Source organism: Hypomesus nipponensis, chromosome 18 (genome assembly GCF_054491055.1).
Source record: "Hypomesus nipponensis isolate SF chromosome 18, ASM5449105v1, whole genome shotgun sequence".
Lineage (NCBI taxonomy): Eukaryota > Metazoa > Chordata > Actinopteri > Osmeriformes > Osmeridae > Hypomesus > Hypomesus nipponensis.
In genome coordinates this window covers 21,489,496-21,509,567 of record NC_140378.1, presented here as the reverse complement: position 1 = coordinate 21,509,567, position 20,072 = coordinate 21,489,496, and the positions used below count along the sequence as shown (strand labels likewise).

The following is a 20,072-nucleotide window of genomic DNA, read 5'->3' as shown; positions in this document are numbered from 1 at the left end:
TTTAATATATTTTCTCTATATTTTATTCACTGTAATTAGTTTTCATATACAGCATCTTTTAAAAAAGGTATTTGCGTAAAAAAAGCATTATTACACATGGAATAAAAGCGACCAATAGCAAACGTTCCCCCATCCCGTCCTCCAGTTATACAGTTAAAGCTGTCCTCTCTTCGGTACACACACTTCTCAGATATAGTAGAACAACAACAGTGCTTTGCATAGTTTCTATTAAAGACTCAAAAAGGGACATCACAGTTTTACAGCCTTCAGGACACACGGATAAAGAAATGATAAAGCTCATTAAATATCAGCTCCAGTATTTAGTATTCAACTGTATTACAGACATAGAGATCTCCTTAAAGATCAATTAATATGATAGAAGAACCTTCTCATTAAAGATCACTACAAACAGTCTCCTTACAGACCCACGTGCTCAGAATACAATCAGATAAAAAAACTGAATCCTTTTTGAAAGAGTGTGATGGTGCAAAGGTTGAAGGTCACAAACAGGTCAAAGGTGAGCATGGCCAGGCAGAGGATCTATAGGTTATAAATAAGAGTTATCACAGTCTACTAGGATCAATCACACTGCTTCAATCATACCCAACAGACTATCTACTGTGTGTGCAGAGTGTGTGTGTGTGCAGAGTGTGTGTCCAGATATGTGTGTGTAGAGTGTGTGGGTGTGTAGAATGTGTGTGTGTGTAGAGTGTGTGTGTGTGTCTCTACGGCTGCTGCTGGTACTGGCTCTCGGTGGCGGTGTAGAAGTCTTCTAGAACACTCTGCAGGTACTCAAAGGTGGGCCGTTCCTCGGGCTTGTTCTTCCAGCACTCCAGCATGATGTCGTACAGCTCCTCAGGGCAGGTGGGGCTGCGCTGCATGCGGTAGCCTCGCTCCAGAGAGCGGATTACCTCAGGATTCGTCATGCCTGGAGGAGAGGGGGGTGTTAGTGACTGGGACCTGGGTAGGGTGTGTGTGTGACCTGGGTAGGGTGTGTGTGTGACCTGGGTAGGGTGTGTGTGTGTGTGTGTGACCTGGGTAGGGTGTAAGTGTGTGTGTGTGACCTGGGTAGGGTGTGTGTGTGTGTGTGTGTGTGTGTGACCTGGGTAGGGTGTGTGTGTGTGTGTGTGTGACCTGGGTAGGGTGTGTGTGTGACCTGGGTAGGGTGTGTGTGTGTGTGTGTGACCTGGGTAGGGTGTGTGTGTGACCTGGGTAGGGTGTGTGTGTGACCTGGGTAGGGTGTGTGTGTGTGTGTGACCTGGGTAGGGTGTGTGTGTGACCTGGGTAGGGTGTGTGTGTGTGTGTGTGACCTGGGTAGGGTGTGTGTGTGACCTGGGTAGGGTGTGTGTGTGTGTGTGACCTGGGTAGGGTGTGTGTGTGTGTGTGTGTGTGTGTGTGACCTGGGTAGGGTGTGTGTGTGACCTGGGTAGGGTGTGTGTGTGACCTGTGTAGAGTGTGTGTGTGACCTGGGTAGGGTGTGTGTGTGACCTGGGTAGGGTGTGTGTGTGTGTGTGTGACCTGGGTAGGGTGTGTGTGTGACCTGGGTAGGGTGTGTGTGTGACCTGGGTAGGGTGTGTGTGTGTGTGTGACCTGGGTAAGGTGTGTGTGTGTGTGTGACCTGGGTAGGGTGTGTGTGACCTGGGTATGGTGTGTGTGTGTGTGTGTGACCTGGGTAGGGTGTGTGTGTGTGTGACCTGGGTAGGGTGTGTGACCTGGGTAGGGTGTGTGTGTGTGTGACCTGGCTAGGGTGTGTGTGTGACCTGGGTAGGGTGTGCGTCCGTAGCCGATGATCTCCATCAGCAGGATTCCAAACGACCACACGTCCGACTTGATGGTGAAGGAGCCGAAGTTGATGGCCTCAGGTGCAGTCCACTTGATGGGGAACTTAGCTCCTGAGTGTGTGTTGTGTATGTGTGGTGGTGTGTGTGTGTGTATGTGTGGTGGTGTGTGTGTGTGTATGTGTGGTGGTGTGTGTGTGTGTATGTGTGATAGTGTGAGGACAGAGACTTGTTAGGGTCACAGGGGTCTTTGAGCCTGTAGACTGCAGAGTGTGTGTTCAGCAGGTCTGTACAGCAGGTGTCTACAGCAGGTGTGTTCAGCAGGTGTGTTCAGCAGGTGTCTACAGCAGGTGTCTACAGCAGGTGTCTACAGCAGGTGTCTACAGCAGGTGTGTTCAGCAGGTGTGTTCAGCAGGTGTCTACAGCAGGTGTCTACAGCAGGTGTCTACAGCAGGTGTCTACAGCAGGTGTGTTCAGCAGGTGTCTACAGCAGGTGTCTACAGCAGGTGTCTACAGCAGGTGTCTACAGCAGGTGTGTTCAGCAGGTGTGTTCAGCAGGTGTCTACAGCAGGTGTCTACAGCAGGTGTCTACAGCAGGTGTCTACAGCAGGTGTGTTCAGCAGGTGTGTTCAGCAGGTGTCTACAGCAGGTGTCTACAGCAGGTGTCTACAGCAGGTGTCTACAGCAGGTGTGTACAGCAGGTGTCTACATCAGGTGTCTACAGCAGGTGTCTACAGCAGGTGTGTTCAGCAGGTGTGTTCAGCAGGTGTCTACAGCAGGTGTCTACAGCAGGTGTGTACAGCAGGTGTGTTCAGCAGGTGTGTTCAGCAGGTGTCTACAGCAGGTGTCTACAGCAGGTGTGTACAGCAGGTGTGTACAGCAGGTGTCTACAGCAGGTGTCTACAGCAGGTGTGTTCAGCAGGTGTCTACAGCAGGTGTCTACAGCAGGTGTCTACAGCAGGTGTCTACAGCAGGTGTGTTCAGCAGGTGTCTACAGCAGGTGTCTACAGCAGGTGTGTTCAGCAGGTGTGTTCAGCAGGTGCTCTCACCTTCTCTGGCGGTGTACTCATTGTCCTCGATGATGCGGGCCAAGCCGAAGTCAGCGATCTTGCACACCAGAGCCTTGTTCACCAGGATGTTTGCGGCCCGCAGGTCCCTGTGGATGTAGTTCCTCTGCTCGATGTACGCCATGCCCTCCGCGATCTGCAACCAGGAAGAGAGGTTAGACCACGCCCTCCGCGATCTGCAACCAGGAAGAGAGGTTAGACCATGCCCTCCGCGATCTGCAACCAGGAAGAGAGGTTAGACCATGCCCTCTGTGATCTGCAACCATGAAGAGAGGTTAGACCACGCCCTCTGTGATCTGCAACCAGGAAGAGAGGTTAGACCACGCCCTCCGCGATCTGCAACCAGGAAGAGAGGTTAGACCATGCCAGAGAATGTCTAATATAGAGAGAACTGCCACTCTCGGGAAACTTCAGGGTTCTGAACTGGTTGAAGTTCCATGTGAGGGCGCTAACGAGCGAGTGCAGAATGAATGGAGGTCTATGGAGCGGTACCCCTCAAAATCCACTTTTCTCAGAATATAATTTTTGGTCTAGAAATTTGAATTCTGAATTCGAAAGGGGAGGCAAAAAAATACACACTGCTGGCTGTTAGATTGTTTTAAAGTCGACTTTCTGTTCTAAAAAGCTTTTGAAAATGTCATAGACGTCATACACATCGTACGACCAGAGCTACTGCTTTACGGCAAGCTCTGGTCACTTACTTTTTTCTCTCAGGGCATCGACAACACAGCTGACAGGTTAGGCTCTCCCTGTCAATACACTTGCTAGAAAGAGTTTTGGTTTGCTAATGTTGTTGCTAATGTTGCTAATGCTCCGACATTCTGATTCCGCTTCGGATGCCATCAAGCGGGAGCTCTTGTCGTATCAGTCCCTCACTAACCAATCAGCATTCATTAGCAGATTGCTAGCGTGTTATGGGCAACAACGACTCACCATGTAAGAAATCAAAAGGACATGAGTACTCGTTCATTCAACTTTTGACCTATAATCCATGTTGAACATGCACAAACTACAATCAAATCGGAGATTTTCAACGACAATCAGGCGAAACAGACAAATTTAACCGTTTAGCTCCATAGACTCCCATTCAACATGCACTCGCTCGCGATCACCCCCAGTTGAACTCTGGTGGAACTGCAGCCAAATTCGGTACAAAGGGGCTTAATTGGGAGTGGCAAGGCTCTCCTTAAACAAGCTCTGACCATGCCCTCCGCAATCTGCAACCAGGAAGAGAGGTTAGACCACGCCCTCCGTGATCTGCAACCAGGAAGAGAGGTTAGACCACGCCCTCCGTGATCTGCAACCAGGAAGAGAGGTTAGACCATGCCCTCCGTGATCTGCAACCAGGAAGAGAGGTTAGACCACGCCCTCCGTGATCTGCAACCAGGAAGAGAGGTTAGACCACGCCTTCTGCAATCTGCAACGAGGAAGAGAGGTTACACCACACCCCTAGCGATCTGCAACCAGGAAGAGAGGTTAGACCACGCCCTACACGATCTGCAACCAGGAAGAGAGGTTAGACCACACCCCTATTTCTCTCTTTCCCATTTCAGCAGCCCTGACCATGGACACACAATGAGAAGTCTCTTCCTGACTTCCCCTTATCAACCAGTTCCTCCTCACACCTGATGACTCGCACACACACAGACACACACACTCACACACACACACACACTCACACACATGTAGAAATGCATACACCACAGCCCTCGCTATGCAAACACACCTGGGGGAGGATAGAGGGTGGGACTCACTTCCTATACGACAACCATAGAGGAAGGGCAACTGAGCACATGCAGGCACGCACATAAACACGCATGTATACACACTCAGACACACACATAAACACACAAACAAACATTTATACATACACACAAACTGTTTCTTTTCATGCTGAAAGTGATTTGAATATGTAATTGCAGCCAATAAGAGAAGTCTGAGAGAGAGAAGAACAAACATCCTACACCAACAACATCCTAATCCTTGCAGGGATAGCACAAGTGCCTGCTTTAATGTCTGGGTCTGGGTCAGTGTGGGTCTATGTCTGGTCTGAAGTGTGTATGTGTCCGGACTGGGTCTAGGTCTTCAGTGGGTCTGAAGTGCGTCTGGGTCTAGGCCTGGTATAGGTCTGGTCTGGGCCTGGGCCTGGGTCTGGGCCTCGTGTAGGTCTGGTCTGGGCCTGGGCCTGGGCCTCGTGTAGGTCTGGTCTGGGCCTGGGCCTGGGCCTGGGTCTGGGCCTCGTGTAGGTCTGGTCTGGGCCTGGGCCTGGGTCTGGGCCTGGGCCTCGTGTAGGTCTGGTCTGGGCCTTGCTCTGAGCCTGTTCTGGTCTGGGTCGGGTCTGGATCTGGTCTGGGCCTGGGCCTGGGTCTGGGCCTCGTGTAGGTCTGGTCTGGGCCTTGCTCTGAGCCTGTTCTGGTCTGGGTCGGGTCTGGATCTGGTCTGGGCCTGGGTCTTGGAATGGGCCTGGTCTCACCTGGGCTGAGAAGTCGATGAGTTTGGGAAGCTGGACACGGTTGCCCTCGTCACTCTTCAAGAAGTCCAATAAACTGCCTACAAATACACACAAACTGCATTTTCATGTATGAACTCGACTGTACACACAAACTACTGCACGCACAAACTCTACTGTACACACAAACTACTGCACGCACAAACTCTACTGTACACACAAACTACTGCACGCACAAATTCTACTGTACACACAAACTCTACTGCACACACCTTTCTCCATATACTCGGTGATGATGTATATGGGCTCCTCGCAGGTGACCACGGCGTTGAGGCGCACCAGCTTGTCGTGCTGCAGGGTCTTCATCAGGTTAGCCTCAGCCAGGAAGGCTTCGGGGGACATGGTCCCTGGCTTCATGGTCTTCACCGCCACCTTGGCGTGCTTGTTGTAGGTAGCTGGAGGCACAGAGCACTACGTTACCCACAATGCATTTACTCCTGGTGCTTTAGTCATGTTTGTTGGGGATGGGTTCTTTCCTATAGATATAATGTAATATATTACATTATCCAAGAGAGATTATTGTCCACGACAGAAGTACTCAACTACAGTATTCCATAGCAAAGTGTAGCAAAAACCCATCCTCTTTAAGTTCAACATCAGTTTATTTGATGTGTGACCTACCCATCCAGACCTCTCCAAACTGCCCAGCCCCCAGGCGACGCTCCAGCTTCAGGGAGTCTCGGGGAATCTCCCAGGCGTCCTTCTCCCAGGGCTTCTGGGGCTTGGGGCTCAGACAGGGGCTGGTCAGGGCCTGGCACAGACCATCACCCTGCTCTGCAGCACACACACACAGTAGAGTTACATGACGAGCTGACAGCCTGCAGACAGAGTGTGTGTTGAGAGTGTGATGGTCTGAAACGGGAAGTGGTCACCCAGCCAGGAAGCTGTTTGCTCCCCTGTCTCAGCGCCCTGCACTCGTCTGTTAGACCCAACGCTCGCTCTCTTCTGTCTCAGACTGAGCGAGGGGTCGGGGTGACCTGGTCATCATGGTCACCAAGTGTAACAGGTGCCTTACATAAGGAATGAGCTTCAGTGCTTGTTAGAGATGACTCATCCAGCCAGATCATTAATGTAAAAAATGCCAAATGCAAAGTAGGTTGTGTTTCCTGTTGGGTTTGTTAGTAACTTCTATGAAAGGGGGGGAGGGTGACAGATGCTAACCCAGTCACAGGTGTCAAGGTGTCTCTCCCCAGTCTCTCTTCATCCATCCCTCTGTCCCACCCCAACCCCAGCAGCAGCCCCAGCCCCCAACTCCAGCCCAAACTCCATACCCTGGCCCAACCCCAGCCCCCTAGCCCCCAACCCCTGCCTCAGCCCCAACTCCAGCCCCAGCCCCCAACTCCAGCCCCAGCCCCCAACTCCAGCACTTAGCCCCAGCCCCAGCCAGGTAACCATGGTAACTCACTCTTGTAGCAGTCGGCCAGGTAACCATAGTAACTCACTCTTGTAGCGGGTAACCAGGTAACCATGGCAACTCAATCTTGTAACGGGCACCCAGGTAACCATGGTAACTCACTCTTGTAGTGGACGACCAGGTCCTGCAGGGTGCTGAAGGTAATGCGGGGGGAGATGTAGACGCCTCCGTTGTCCAGCGAGCGGATCTTGTAGTGCTTCACTGTGTCTCCTGACTGGACATCACTGTCCCTCACAGACAGAGAGTAGCTTCCTGCAGAACACAGCACACGTGTTGGTGTGTGTGAGTGAGTGTTTAAGTGTGAGTGTTTGTGTTTTACATGTGAGTGTTTAAGTGTGTATAGTGTGTTTAAGTGTGTGTGTGTTTAAGTGTGTTTATGTGTGTTTAAGTGTGTATAGTGTGTTTAAGTGTGTTTATGTGAGTGTTGAAGTGTGTGTGTGTCTCACCCGGCGTGGTTTCGCTGTCTCTGATCATGAAGGATCCTGTTTTGTTCCCTGAAGCCAGCAGCTGTCTCTCTGCATCCTTCCTGCTCACGCCCTTAAAGAACCACCTAACAGAGGACAACCAATCAGAGAGACAGGACAATCTGACCCACAGAACAACCAATCAGAGAAACAGCACAATTCCCTGACAGACAGGAAAACCAATCAAAAATACCAGACAGACAGAAGTATTAGACATCTCGACTGACCAACCAAAGAACAGGCTGATGTCCTGAGTAGGACTATGAGCTAACAGAGCGAGAGGAGCTAACAAAGTTAGCAGAACTAGAGCTAGCTGAGCTAGCAGAGTTAGCAAAGCAAACTGAGCTAGCAGAGTTAGCAAAGCAAACTGAGCTTGCAGAGTTATCTCATAACGCCTCTTACTCCTCAGTCTCCAGGGTGTCTTTGGCTACGTAGTTACTGGGGATGTATCCCTCCTGGCCTGTGGCCATGGCCATGGCTTTCCACCACTCCCCTGACCTGCAGAGGGAGAGAGAGGGGGAGGGAGGTAGAGAGAGAGAGGTTCCAACCAGTCCTCTGCAGTGTCTCTGTAGCTGTGCTGTGTGAACACTCACTCCACCAGGATCTTCAGCTTGTCTCCCTTCTTGAAAGCCAGGTCTCCCTCGTTCACAGCCTCGTAGTCATACAGGGCGATCACTGCGCTCTCTGGTCCTGGGGGCACACAGCACATGGAGGCTCAGGTGTGGGACATCCGTGTGTGTGTGTGTGTGTGTCTGTGCGGGCGTGTGTGAGTGTCTGTGCGGGCGTGTGTGTGTGTGTGCGGGCGTGTGTGTGTGTGTGCGGGCGTGTGTGTGTGTGTGCGGGCGTGTGTGTGTGTGTCTGTGCGGGCGTGTGTGTGTGTGTGTCTGTGCGGGCGTGTGTGTGTGTGTGTGTCTGTGCGGGCGTGTGTGTGTGTGTGTGTGTCTGTGCGGGCGTGTGTGTGTGTGTGTGTGTATGCTATACTGTACATTCCTTACCCTCTGGACCAGAAAGGGGGTCGGAGGCCAGTCTGGTCTGTATGTGGAGAGAGAGATCAGACACAGAGCTGTAGAAACTCTACACAGAATCTTCATATACTGTACATAATCTGACATCACACACAACATTTAAAAATAAACTATGTATACTGAAAATAGACCAGAATAACAGAAACAGACAGACATACGTACAAGCAGACAGACAGGAAGAAAGAGAGAGAGACAGACAGAGAGAGAGAGACAGAGACAGACAAGCAGACAGAGAGACAGAGAGAGAGACAGAGAGAGAGAGAGAGAGAGAGAGAGAGAGAGAGTGTGAGAGAGAGTGTGAGAGAGAGAGAGAAGGTACTTTAAGTTTTGACTGTAGGGTGTTTTCTGTGCTTGTGCCACTTCCTCTTCCTGCTGGAACATTGTGTTGTAACAGAAGCCCGAGTGATCACTGTCCTGCTGCACTCATTCACTTTCTCTCTCTGTCTTCCTCTCTTTCGTTCTGTCTCATGCTCTTCTTGCTCTCTTCTTTTCTATCTCTGTCTTTTTTACTCCTTCTTTCTCCTACTTTCTCTCTTGCTTATTCTCCCACTCTCTAACTCTTTCTTTCTCTTTCTATGTCTATCTCTTTTCCTACCCTACACTCCACTTCTCTTTCTCTGTCTCTCCCCCCCTTTCCCCATCTCCCCTCCTCACAGCCTTGGAGGTGGAGGTCCCTGTGGTGGGGTCCTTGACGTAGTGGGGGGGTTGCAGCCCCTTCCCAGCATCCTCGCTGGCCTCCTGCTTCCCCAGAGACTCCTGCTCCCTCGTAGAGCCGACACAGCCCATCCTGGATCAGCTGGGGAGGGGGGGTGGAGAGATCAAGAAGATCAAGGATCAGAAGAGCATAAATGCACCAGTATCACGATGGTCAGATTTGAGGAACCATCTGGATTCCCACCCTCCCCCTGACCTGCACATCAGAACGAACAAAGATACTGTCACAGTAACCTGCTAGCATACTGCTGTCTACAACCTTGTATGAAATATGGATCAAATGGCAATTAGTTTGTGTGCGCTTGTGTGTGTATGTTTGAGTTGAGTGTGTGATGTGAAAGTATGATTGGGTGAGTCGGGGTGTGTGTAGGAGTGGGTGTGTGTGGGGTGTGTGTGTGGGGTGTGTGTGTGGTGTGTGTGTGTCTTAACACATGATGAGTTACTGTTAAGCAGTAAGAGCCACACTTAGCAGGACTGCGTTTCCCGAAAGCGTCGTAAGCCTTAGTTGATTGTAGAATCCATCGTACGATGAATCCTAGTTTTACGGGCCGTTCCCAAACACATCGTAGCTAACGTGTCTCGTAAAAATGTGTAGCTCTGGAAAGTGCATAGATTAGCCTACTCCTTACGCGCACGTCAGAAATATCGATGGTTTTGTTTTTTCTCCATCGTTGCAAAATCCATCGTTATCGGGAAACGCAGCCCTGTCCTGTCAGGTGTCTGCCTGCAGCAGATGTGCAGACCAGGGTAACAGAGTCACCAGGGTAACAGAGTCACCAGGGTAACAGAGTCACCAGCGTAACAGAGTCACCAGGGTAACAGAGTCACCAGGGTAACAGAGTCACCAGCGTAACAGAGTCACCAGGGTAACAGAGTCACCAGGGTAACAGAGTCACCAGGGTAACAGAGTCAATAGGGTAACAGAGTCACCAGGGTAACAGAGTCACCAGGGTAACAGAGTCACCAGCGTAACAGAGTCACCAGGGTAACAGAGTCACCAGGGTAACAGAGTCACCAGGGTAACAGAGTCACCAAGGTAACAGAGTCACCAGGGTAACAGAGTCACCAGGGTAACAGAGTCACCAAGGTAACAGAGTCACCAAGGTAACAGAGTCAATAGGGTAACAGAGTCATGTCCAGCCAGGACACACGACAAGGCCCTGAGGAGACCAGGTGAGTTTACCAGCCTTGGCTCGTCCCCAAAAATAATGCTGTCAGGAGTTTGTGGAACATTAAAGAAACGTATTTATTTCCAGGTAAACTTGAACCACCCAGGGCCCCAAACCCCCTCAGGGCCCCAAAACCCCTCAGGGCCCCAAACCCCCTCAGGGCCCCAAACCCCCCAGGGCCCCAAACCACCCAGGGCCCCAAACCACCCACGGTCCTGGCCATACTATCCCCAACCCACAACCATCTGGTCAAACGTTTATCACACAGACTAACTCTAAACCAGCCCTCTACTGACCCTTCTCTCTTTCTCTCTCGTGAACTCTCTTATTCCATCTGTCATGGGCTGTTAAGTATCCACTCTCAGTTACAGGAAGTCCCAACTGGTCAGGGTAACTTGGTTTTAAAAGGTCAGTGACCAGATCTAACCACACATGACCTGACATTGTCCATCTTCTTCCTGTATCTGCTCATGTGTCTGTGTGTATGTACTGTATGTGTGTGTATGTATGTGTGTGTATATCTGTATGTGTGTGTGTGTGCGTGTGTGTGCATGCGTGTGTGTGTGTGTGTGTTTGTGTGTGTGTGTATGTTTCTCCTTTCTAACACGCAGACTCCAAGTCTCCAGGAACTGTCGTAATAAGTTTCGATTAACAAGTTATCTGTATCTGTTTCCCATGGACAGTCACGGTGGAGCCTAAACGCAGCTTGCGGTGCTAGCGAGGGCGCTTCAGGTGACCAGGGTGAAGTTTCACAGTGTACGGTGCTCTAAAGATGCCACTGGACAAGACCGGGGCGGAGGAAGTGAGTCGGAGCAGGACAGATGCTAATCAGAGACCTGCGCTCAGTTCGTTGAAATTTAAGTGCACAATTAAAGCCTTATTTGGAAACGATACATTACTTAACAAACCAATTTAGTTATTTTATACTTTATTTCAACTATTCGCCACATCCACAATACGTTAAAGCGTCGCACGTTTGAAGTCATGTAACGGACACAAAATTCAGTTCCTCTTTGCTAAGTTAGAAAGGCTGCGTGTCTATTTTTGACCCAGAATAGAGCTCAACCAACTGATCGAAACGTAACCTAATTTCAGATTCACGGGTCCGTGATTAATGAGCTCATTTTAAAAGGCTTAGGGTATGTGTTTTCAGAAAACAGACGTTTACAGTTAGTATAGCCTACTCGGTTAAAACGTTATCTTTTAAAATACACAGCTGCTTTTAAGTGTGATTTGATAGTATGTATAAGTAGAAGTATGATAAAGTAAGTTTGTGCAGCGAATACATTTAAAGCGCTCACCTCGATTATGCGGGTTCCCTGCGGTCAACACCGTCTGATTGTCGGGGGAGGAAAATCCTTGTTCTTCACCTTCCAAGCCCCATCCCTTAGACGATGCGGATAGAGCGATTGCGGACGGAGTGAGCGCACTTGTTGTACGAGGAAGTGACCCCCGCGCGCATCCGAGTTGTGCATGAGGAACTAACTGTCCGTGTCATCAACCGTCACTCCGCCACGAGGGCTGGATCGGGACAGGCCTACGGCATCGGGTCATTCTCCTTATAACCGTAATCAGTGGCAGCCTTAGCTTGTGTGGCTCCCTGGGCGAACCCACCCTCTTGATCGCCACTATTCGGATTATTATTATTTTTGTGAGTGGGCGCCCTGTGCCACCCCGGCAAGATTTAACCCTAGGCGGCTGCCCATGTCGACCATAGTTAAGTCCGACCCTGAAAAATCATAATCGTCACCCTCATCATCGCCATTGTTTTTATACAACCACAACCACAGGCTAAAAAATTCACATGGAAAATCCTCCACGAGGATGGATTACCTTTCCTTCAGATTTGAAATGAGTGGATGAATGTACAGATAAACAGACAGATGGGTGGAAGGTGGTGGACCAGAGGATCCAGGGCGGATCTCTTTCCCTGGGCGAGGGAGCAGGCTGGGCGGGGGGAATCCTCAGGCTCCGTAATCCTTCATCAGATGTCAGGATTAGACACCAGCTTCCTCTGACAGGGGAGGAGAATAACATAGAGGAGGAGAGGAAGAGGAGGGGAGGAGGGGGAGGAGAGGAGGAGGGGAGAGGAGGGGGAGGAGGAGGAAGAGAGGAGACGAGAAGGGGGAGGTAGAGGTGGAGAGGTGTGTGTTCTGTTTGAGGGCTGTAGGTGCTCCTCTGTATGCAAACAAGGAGAATGAGGAACCCACGAGCACAACCATTCCTGCTGGTGTGGCTGCTGTGTGTGTGAGGGTGTGTGTCTGAGCGTGTGTGTGTGAGTGTGTCTGAGTGTGTCTGAGTGTGTGTGTGAGTGTGTGTCTGAGTGTGTCTGAGTGTGTGTCTGAGTGTGTCTGAGTGTGTGTGTGAGTGTGTGTCTGAGCGTGTGTCTGAGTGTGTCTGAGTGTGTGTCTGAGCGTGTGTCTGAGTGTGTCTGAGTGTGTGTGTGTGAGTGTGTGTGAGTGTGTGTGTCTAAGCGTGTGTGAGTGTGTCTGAGCGTGTGTGTGTATTGATACAAAAGCTCTTTCCTTTGTGGAAGTTGTGGGACTTGTTGCAGTGTTGTGTGATCTGCTGTGGGTGAGATGTTGTGATGTCGTGGTGATGTCATCTCAGGGAGAAGTCCCAGGGTTCCCTGGAAGCTTGGTAGCCTTGGTAACAGTGCAGGGTACTTCCTGGTCACGGTGGCTCCACCCATTGTCTAGTTTGCATAAACATGCCTGAGGGGACACACCATCCTCTCACATCCTCTCACACACACACCAGGCACACACACACACCAGGCACACACACACACACACACCAGGCACACACACACACACCAGGCACACACACGCACACACACACACACCAGGCACACACACACACCAGGCACACACACACACACACACACACACACCAGGCACACACACACACACACACACACCAGGCACACACCACTACTACTACTACTAGAGCAGCAGATCAATCAGTTCAAGTTATTTATGTACTTATTCTATTATTTATACTTGTATAATGAATAATAACCTCATACACTTTGGTGTTCTAGACAGACAGTTTAATGAGACAAAACATGATGCTGATGAGATTGACACATAACACAGCGAGTCAGCATGCATTTAGCTGTACTGATACACTTACAGGATCAATAAGGCCCATCACCAAGGCAGACATCACATCTCTGTAAGTGGAAATACACACTAATGACATCTAGACAGGAGTGACGACAGCAAGGTCTCCATGTTCCCCTTTGTGCAGCAGCACAGCCCTTTCCCCTCCGACACACACGCACGTGTGTGTGTGTATACAGCTGAACACACACACACACACACACAGTTCCACCCCTTCTCTGCCACCTTCAGCTGTTCTGCAGCTGCAGTGGGAAGTTCACACTAGCTAAATATGAGAAAGAGGAACATGTAAGACAAAAAGAAACTCTGACAGGAAATTGATATGAAAGAGAGAGGGAGGGAGAGAAAGGGAAACAGAGAGAGGAGAAAGAAAGGCAGAAAGAGGGGAGTGAGAGAGAGAAATGTAAAGCAGGTAGTTTTATTCCTTCTCAGTGTGGAGTCACAAGGAAGGACTGTTTCTCCTCCTCCTCTCTATCTCCTCCTGACTGCTGCAGATTGAGACAGGTCCCAGGTAAACACTAGTGAACATTCACTACGTGCATATTTTATTTACAGTTTTTCACAATTGCTAAAACACTAAACCCCATCTCTGAATCAAATGTTCAGTGAACTAAACCAATTTGTCAAATCAGACACTTTTGGCAAAACTTTAAACACATTCTCATTCACTAAACACATTTTGCACTGTGATGCACTTGGTGATACGAGGCACTTGGCACTGTGATGCACTTGGTGATACGAGGCACTTGGCACTGTGATGCAAAATGGTAAACACAGGGGGCAAACAGTAAACACAACTACAACACAGTCGTCATCTGTAAAACACAATGACTCAAAATTGTTCACACTTGTTTCTAATGGTGGTTTGGGACAATGTCAGTTTTCACCATGGTGTCTGTATACAAGAATAGCCCAACATCAACCAGCATTTTTTACTGTAAATGTTTGCCTTCCACCATACAACCCTTTTCTCAACCCAATTGCAGAGTTTTTCTCTGTGTGGCGGTGAAAGGTCTATGACAGAAACCCATATACCAGGGTAAATCTCCTACAGTCAATGGAATTGTCCTGTGGTGACATAGGTGTGGAGTGTTTTCAAGGCTGGATCCAGCACACCAGAGGGTTTTTACCCCTTTTCTCTTTGTTGACAGTACTAAGTTGTGATGGTTACTGTAATATTTTCAAACCAAATGTACAGTATTTGTAAAGCCTCAGCCAACCTCAAGCTTCAAGGAAAAACTCCCAGAAAAACTCACTTAAGGAGAACAAATTTACAGAAACCTTGGGATGAGCAATTCAGTGTCAATGGGTGTTGAAACACCAAAATCCAGTGTTTCAAAATCCATTCATTTTCTTTATTGCTACAGTAAATGAATTTACTGTGTAAACATAAACAAATTCTTAATTACATGTAACTACATGGTTTGGATGCTGTGTTCTCCATTTTTTGTGTTGTGTGTAATGATTGCTCCATAGGGTTTATATATTGTTTGGTTGTGTTTATGATCTGACAGCATAGGTTGATTTTGAGCACAGGTTACATGGTTTAGGAGCGAGTGTTTGATTTTGCTACCCTGACGTTGTCATACTCATAATTCTAGTCAGAATATGAGTCTGAAAACTTTCCGTTGGGCTGTGAGTATGTGGCGTGTTTCAACCGAACTCGTAAAACAAATGCCTCTTCGCTTAATTGGATAGACCTACAACCAATCAGAGCAACGTAATATGTTGTTTGTTGAAAACAAATTCAACCCAAGAGCTCCGCAGTGACGTTGTTGATTACGTTACTGTTGATCATCTGTCCATCATCATATAAAGCCCGCCCTGGCAATTTCATTGGTCCGCCCAGATCCTGGTTTTATATAGTTTGTCCCCAATACGAGACCCTCCAGACCCAACTTCCCAACCACATTTGTGTTGTGGGCGGGGAGAAGGTGGGCTGGAAGCCAGGCTATGATTTTCCCAGAAGAATCAGAGGTTTTGGAAATTGAGTTTGAATATTTGGTTTTGTGTTTTCAGTTTTGAGAAAATGGTTGACTATTTAAAGAAATGTGTTTTAACAATCATGAAAAACTGTAAGCTCAATTTCCCCCTTGTGGATGAATAAAGTACCATCTATCACATGTGCAGAGAGAGTGACTGTGAGTATTAGGAACAATCTGACATGTTTAAGGTGTGTGTATGTCTGTGTATGATTGTAAAGGTGTGTAAAGCTCCTGACCTCAGTCATTCCTGTTCAGTGGAGGCTGGACTCAATCGGACCTTCCTCTCCTTCTGTACTGCTGAGAGGAGGAGGAGGAGAGGAGAGGAGGGGAGAGGAGAGGAGAGGAGAGGGAAGGGGAGGAGAAGACAGAGGAGGGCAGAGGAGGAAGAGGAGGAGAGAGGGGACAGAAGAAAGGAGGAGAAGACAGGAGAAGGGAGGGCAGGAGAGGGGAGGAGTAGAGGGGAGGGGAGAGGAGTAGAGGGGAGGAGAGGGGAGGAGGAGGGAGAAGAGGAGAGGACAGGAGAGGGGAGGAGAAGAGAGGAGTAGAGGGGAGGGGAGGAGAGAGGAGGGCAGAGGAGGAAAAGAGGAGAGAGGAGTGGAGAGGAAGAGGAGAGGAGGGAGAGGAGGAAAAGAGGAGAGAGGAGTGGAGAGGAAGAGGAGAGGAGGGAGAGGAGGAGAGGACAGGAGAGGGGAGGAGAGGTGTGTGTAGAAAGTAAACACAGGAGTATCTCTGTCTGTGTAGAAAATAAACTTGTGTGTATCTGTATGTATCTCTGTGTGTGCGTGTGTATCAGTGTGTGTGTGTGTGTGTGCATCTATGTGTGTGTGTTCTCACCCTCTAAGTCCCAGTCGCTCTCCAGCTCTTCTCTGGTCCTCTTGATGCTTTGACTGGTCTGGTCTCTCTCCTCCCCTCCCCTCCCCCTCTCTCCTCTCTCTCCCTCCCCTGCCACCTCCTTTTGGCTACGACTCTGGGGGCAAAGATGGCAAAAGTACACACGTCCTTGACTAAGTAGAAGTACAGATACTCATGTTTAAAAAGACTCTGGTAAGTACTGACTACACTTTTTCACTCAGGTTAAAGTAAAGAAGTGTGGGCTCTGACATATATTGAAGTAAAAAGCAGCCATGACTACACCTGTTGGACCTCACATCATATGAATACATTAATACAAAAAGACACTTTAGCATACGTCAGGAATCCTTTTTGACACTGACAATTTTGAACATCTCTTTCATATATGGCCATGCGTGATCAGTCATGTCCACATAGCTAACTCACTGTCTCATGTATTATGTACTTTTTCACAAATAGTTTGTTTACCTTTCAAATGTTTTCTTTCCTAAATATTTTATTCAACAATTCAAAACTTGATTTCAAAACGTTTGATCGAAAATATTTTTTCAACCTTTAATTTTTTTTTTTTAAATTCTACCTTTCAAAGTGTTTTTTCAACAATATTTTTTCAACACACACTGAAAGGAGAGGAAGAGAGGGGGAGAGGGGAACATATAAGCCTAAAAGAAAGTAAATCAGAGCACAACAGAATACAGTAGAGCATAGTAGAGTCCTCATCAAGTACTCATCAATTATGCAAACTTCTTTTCTCAAAAATATTGTTTCAACATTTTGAAACTTTTTTCCACACAATAAGAGGGGGACAGGGGAGAGAACAGACAAGCCTCAAACAGAGTAAAGCAGAGCAGAGCACAATATAATACACTACAGTCCTCATCAATTACTCATCAATAATGCACATTTTTGTTCCAAAATATTTTTTCTAACTTTGGGAGGAGAGGAGAGAGGAGAGAAGAGGAGAGGAGAGGGACGAGGAGACAGAAACAGAGATGGAAAGATAGAAGAGAGAGAGTGAAAACTGACCAGGTCAGGTGAGTGATGATGATCCTGTCTCTTCAAACTGCAGTGTAGAGTGTCCAGCAGCACCACTGTTGATGCGAAGAGCAAGAGCACATGGATGACAAGTGTTTCTGAACATAAACACACCCCACATCCCCCCCCACATCCCCCCCCCACATCCCCCCCACATCCCCCCCCACATCCCCCCCCACACACACCCACATCCCCCCCCCCACATCCCCCCCCCCACACACACCCCCACATCCCCCCCCACATCCCCCCCCCACATCCCCCCCCACATCCCCCCCCACACACACCCACATCCCCCCCCCCCACATCCCCCCCCACACACACCCACATCCCCCCCCCCACATCCCCCCCCCACATCCCCCCCACATCCCCCCCCACATCCCCCCCCCACATCCCCCCCCACATCCCCCCCCACATCCCCCCCCCACATCCCCCCCCACACACACCCACATCCCCCCCCCCACATCCCCCCCCACACACACCCACATCCCCCCCCCCCCACATCCCCCCCCCCACATCCCCCCCCACATCCCCCCCCCCACATCCCCCCCCCCCACACACACCCCCACATCCCCCCCCCACATCCCCCCCCCACATCCCCCCCCCCCCCACACACACCCCCACATCCCCCCCCCACATCCCCCCCCCACATCCCCCCCCCACATCCCCCCCCCCCCACACACACCCCCACATCCCCCCCCCACATCCCCCCCCCCACATCCCCCCCCCCACATCCCCCCCCCCACATCCCCCCCCCCCCCACACACACCCCCACATCCCCCCCCCACATCCCCCCCCCCACATCCCCCCCCCCACACACACCCCCACATCCCCCCCCCACATCCCCCCCCCCACATCCCCCCCCCCCACACACACCCCCACATCCCCCCCCCCACATCCCCCCCCCACATCCCCCCCCCCCACACACACCCCCACATCCCCCCCCCCACATCCCCCCCCCACACATCCCCCCCCCCACACATCCCCCCCCCACATCCCCCCCCCACATCCCCCCCCCCCCCCACACACACCCCCACATCCCCCCCCCACATCCCCCCCCCACATCCCCCCCCCCACATCCCCCCCCCCCCACACACACCCCCACATCCCCCCCCCCACATCCCCCCCCCCACATCCCCCCCCCCCCACACACACCCCCACATCCCCCCCCCCACACACACCCACCCCCCCCCACACACACACACACCCACATCCCCCCCCCCACACACACACACCCACATCCCCCCCCCCACACACACACACCCCCACATCCCCCCCCCACATCCCCCCCCCCCACACACACCCCCACATCCCCCCCCCCACACACACCCACCCCCCCCCCACACACACACACACCCACATCCCCCCCCCCACACACACACACCCACATCCCCCCCCCCACACACACACACACACACCCACATCCCCCCCCCACACCCCCCCCCCCACACACACACACCCCCCCCCACACACACACACCCCCACATCCCCCCCCCCACCCCCCCCCCCCCCCCCACACACACACACCCCCACCCCCCCCCCCACACACACCCCCCCCCCCACACACACACACACCCCCACATCCCCCCCCCCCACACACACCCCCCCCCCCACACACACACACACCCACATCCCCCCCCCCACACACACACACACCCCCACACCCCCCCCCCACACACACACACACCCACATCCCCCCCCACACACACACACACCCCCACACACCCCCCCCCCCCACACACACACCCACATCCCCCCCCCCCACACACACACCCACATCCCCCCCCCCACACACACACACACCCCCACACCCCCCCCCCCCACACACACACACCCACATCCCCCCCCCCCCACACACACACACACACCTGGTCGTAATGAGATGGTCAGCACTGGAATTTTCTTGTCTTTGGAGATTGCTGATTGGTCCTCTCTCCCTGTAAGCCCCTCCCCCTGATGCTAAACACACACAAACAAGAGCACACACATGGGACACACAACACATACAGACACATGCAGAATAAGGTGACTTGTAAACATTGGTATACTGTTCCATGTGTTAGACAGTTCAATTCTAGACATGCTTTCTTTTTTTAGTGTGTCCATGTGTGTGTTTGCATGTGTGTGTTTGCATGTGTGTGTTTGCATCATGGATGCCTGCGTGTGTGGGGGCTCTAGGTACCATGTTGTTTTGCTGGTTCTGCTGCTGTGATTGGTTAGCGGAGGGGGAGGAGCCTGCAGGGGGGGTGGAGGACGAGGAGGGGGGTGTTGGGGGACGGGGGGAGGAAGAGGGGGAGGGAGAGGTTACAAGCAGGTTCTCCTCCTCTCTGCTCCTCTCCTGCAGGGAGGGGCGGGGCTTGTTCTCTTGTGGCGATTGGCTAATTTTGGACTTCCCTCGACCTGATAGATCCAGAGGCCCGTCTGTCATCACCGCCTTCCCCAGCCTCTTTCCCAACGCTGTCTCAGGGTGCAGTACCGTATCTCTCCTGTGGAGCGCTGCCACTTTCCCATCCATGGACCCCTGCTCCCTCCCCAGGCTGGCTCCAGGCTCTGAGGGGCAGTGGAGAGGCCAGCCCTGCCCAGCTGCGGGCCTCCTCTCTGGGCTACCCTGCTGTTCCTGGGTGGGGTGTCTGGAGGTGTGCAGGCTAGGGAAGCGCGGGGAGCTGGGCTTGGGGCTGGGAGAGACTACCACCCCCTCCCTGGGGGCCCAGTCTGGGGGCGGGGCCAGGGGCCATGGCAGGGTGAGGCTGGGGGCCAGAGGGCGGGGCCGGTAGGGGACCGGGACCAGGACCTGGTGGCAGCTGGACTTGTCCTCTCCTGGGAGAGAGGAGGAGGAGAGGCCACTCCTGGAGAGGAGGAGGTGGGAGGGGATGGAAAGTGCGATGGGCGACTGTCTGATGATGTCCACACTCCGGGTTCTGAGAGAGAGAAAACAAGG

The 20,072-nt window shown here is 51.4% G+C and overlaps 2 protein-coding genes across 6 annotated transcripts in view; both read right to left on the bottom strand.

Moving 5' to 3' along the window:
* On the bottom strand, positions 1-11,550 carry hck (HCK proto-oncogene, Src family tyrosine kinase). The gene is made up of 13 exons (XM_084679132.1): positions 11,442-11,550; positions 8,912-9,053; positions 8,228-8,264; positions 7,826-7,922; positions 7,635-7,730; positions 7,215-7,318; positions 6,871-7,020; positions 5,976-6,128; positions 5,567-5,749; positions 5,319-5,395; positions 2,828-2,981; positions 1,761-1,892; positions 1-928 (listed from the first exon to the last, which is right to left on the bottom strand). The coding sequence occupies exons 2-13, from the start codon at positions 9,041-9,043 to the stop codon at positions 726-728; spliced, it is 1,518 nt and encodes a 505-aa protein (XP_084535258.1). The 5' UTR covers positions 9,044-9,053; positions 11,442-11,550; the 3' UTR covers positions 1-725.
* A 1,626-nt stretch (positions 11,551-13,176) lies between these two features.
* Positions 13,177-20,072, bottom strand: part of rbbp8nl (RBBP8 N-terminal like) — a 16,213-nt gene continuing 9,317 nt past the window's right edge. For 3 of the 5 annotated variants that reach the window (XM_084679002.1, XM_084679004.1, XM_084679006.1), the window contains 6 exons: positions 19,317-20,052; positions 19,003-19,093; positions 17,129-17,193; positions 16,085-16,217; positions 15,487-15,547; positions 13,177-13,753 (listed from right to left, as the gene is read on the bottom strand). In XM_084679002.1, the coding sequence (XP_084535128.1) occupies positions 15,492-15,547; positions 16,085-16,217; positions 17,129-17,193; positions 19,003-19,093; positions 19,317-20,052 (1,081 nt within the window). In that variant the 3' untranslated portion in view covers positions 13,177-13,753; positions 15,487-15,491. Of the gene's footprint in view, positions 14,018-15,486; positions 15,548-16,084; positions 16,218-17,128; positions 17,194-19,002; positions 19,094-19,316; positions 20,053-20,072 lie in introns of all 5 variants that reach the window. The other 2 variants (XM_084679003.1, XM_084679005.1) reach the window with 2 other exon arrangements.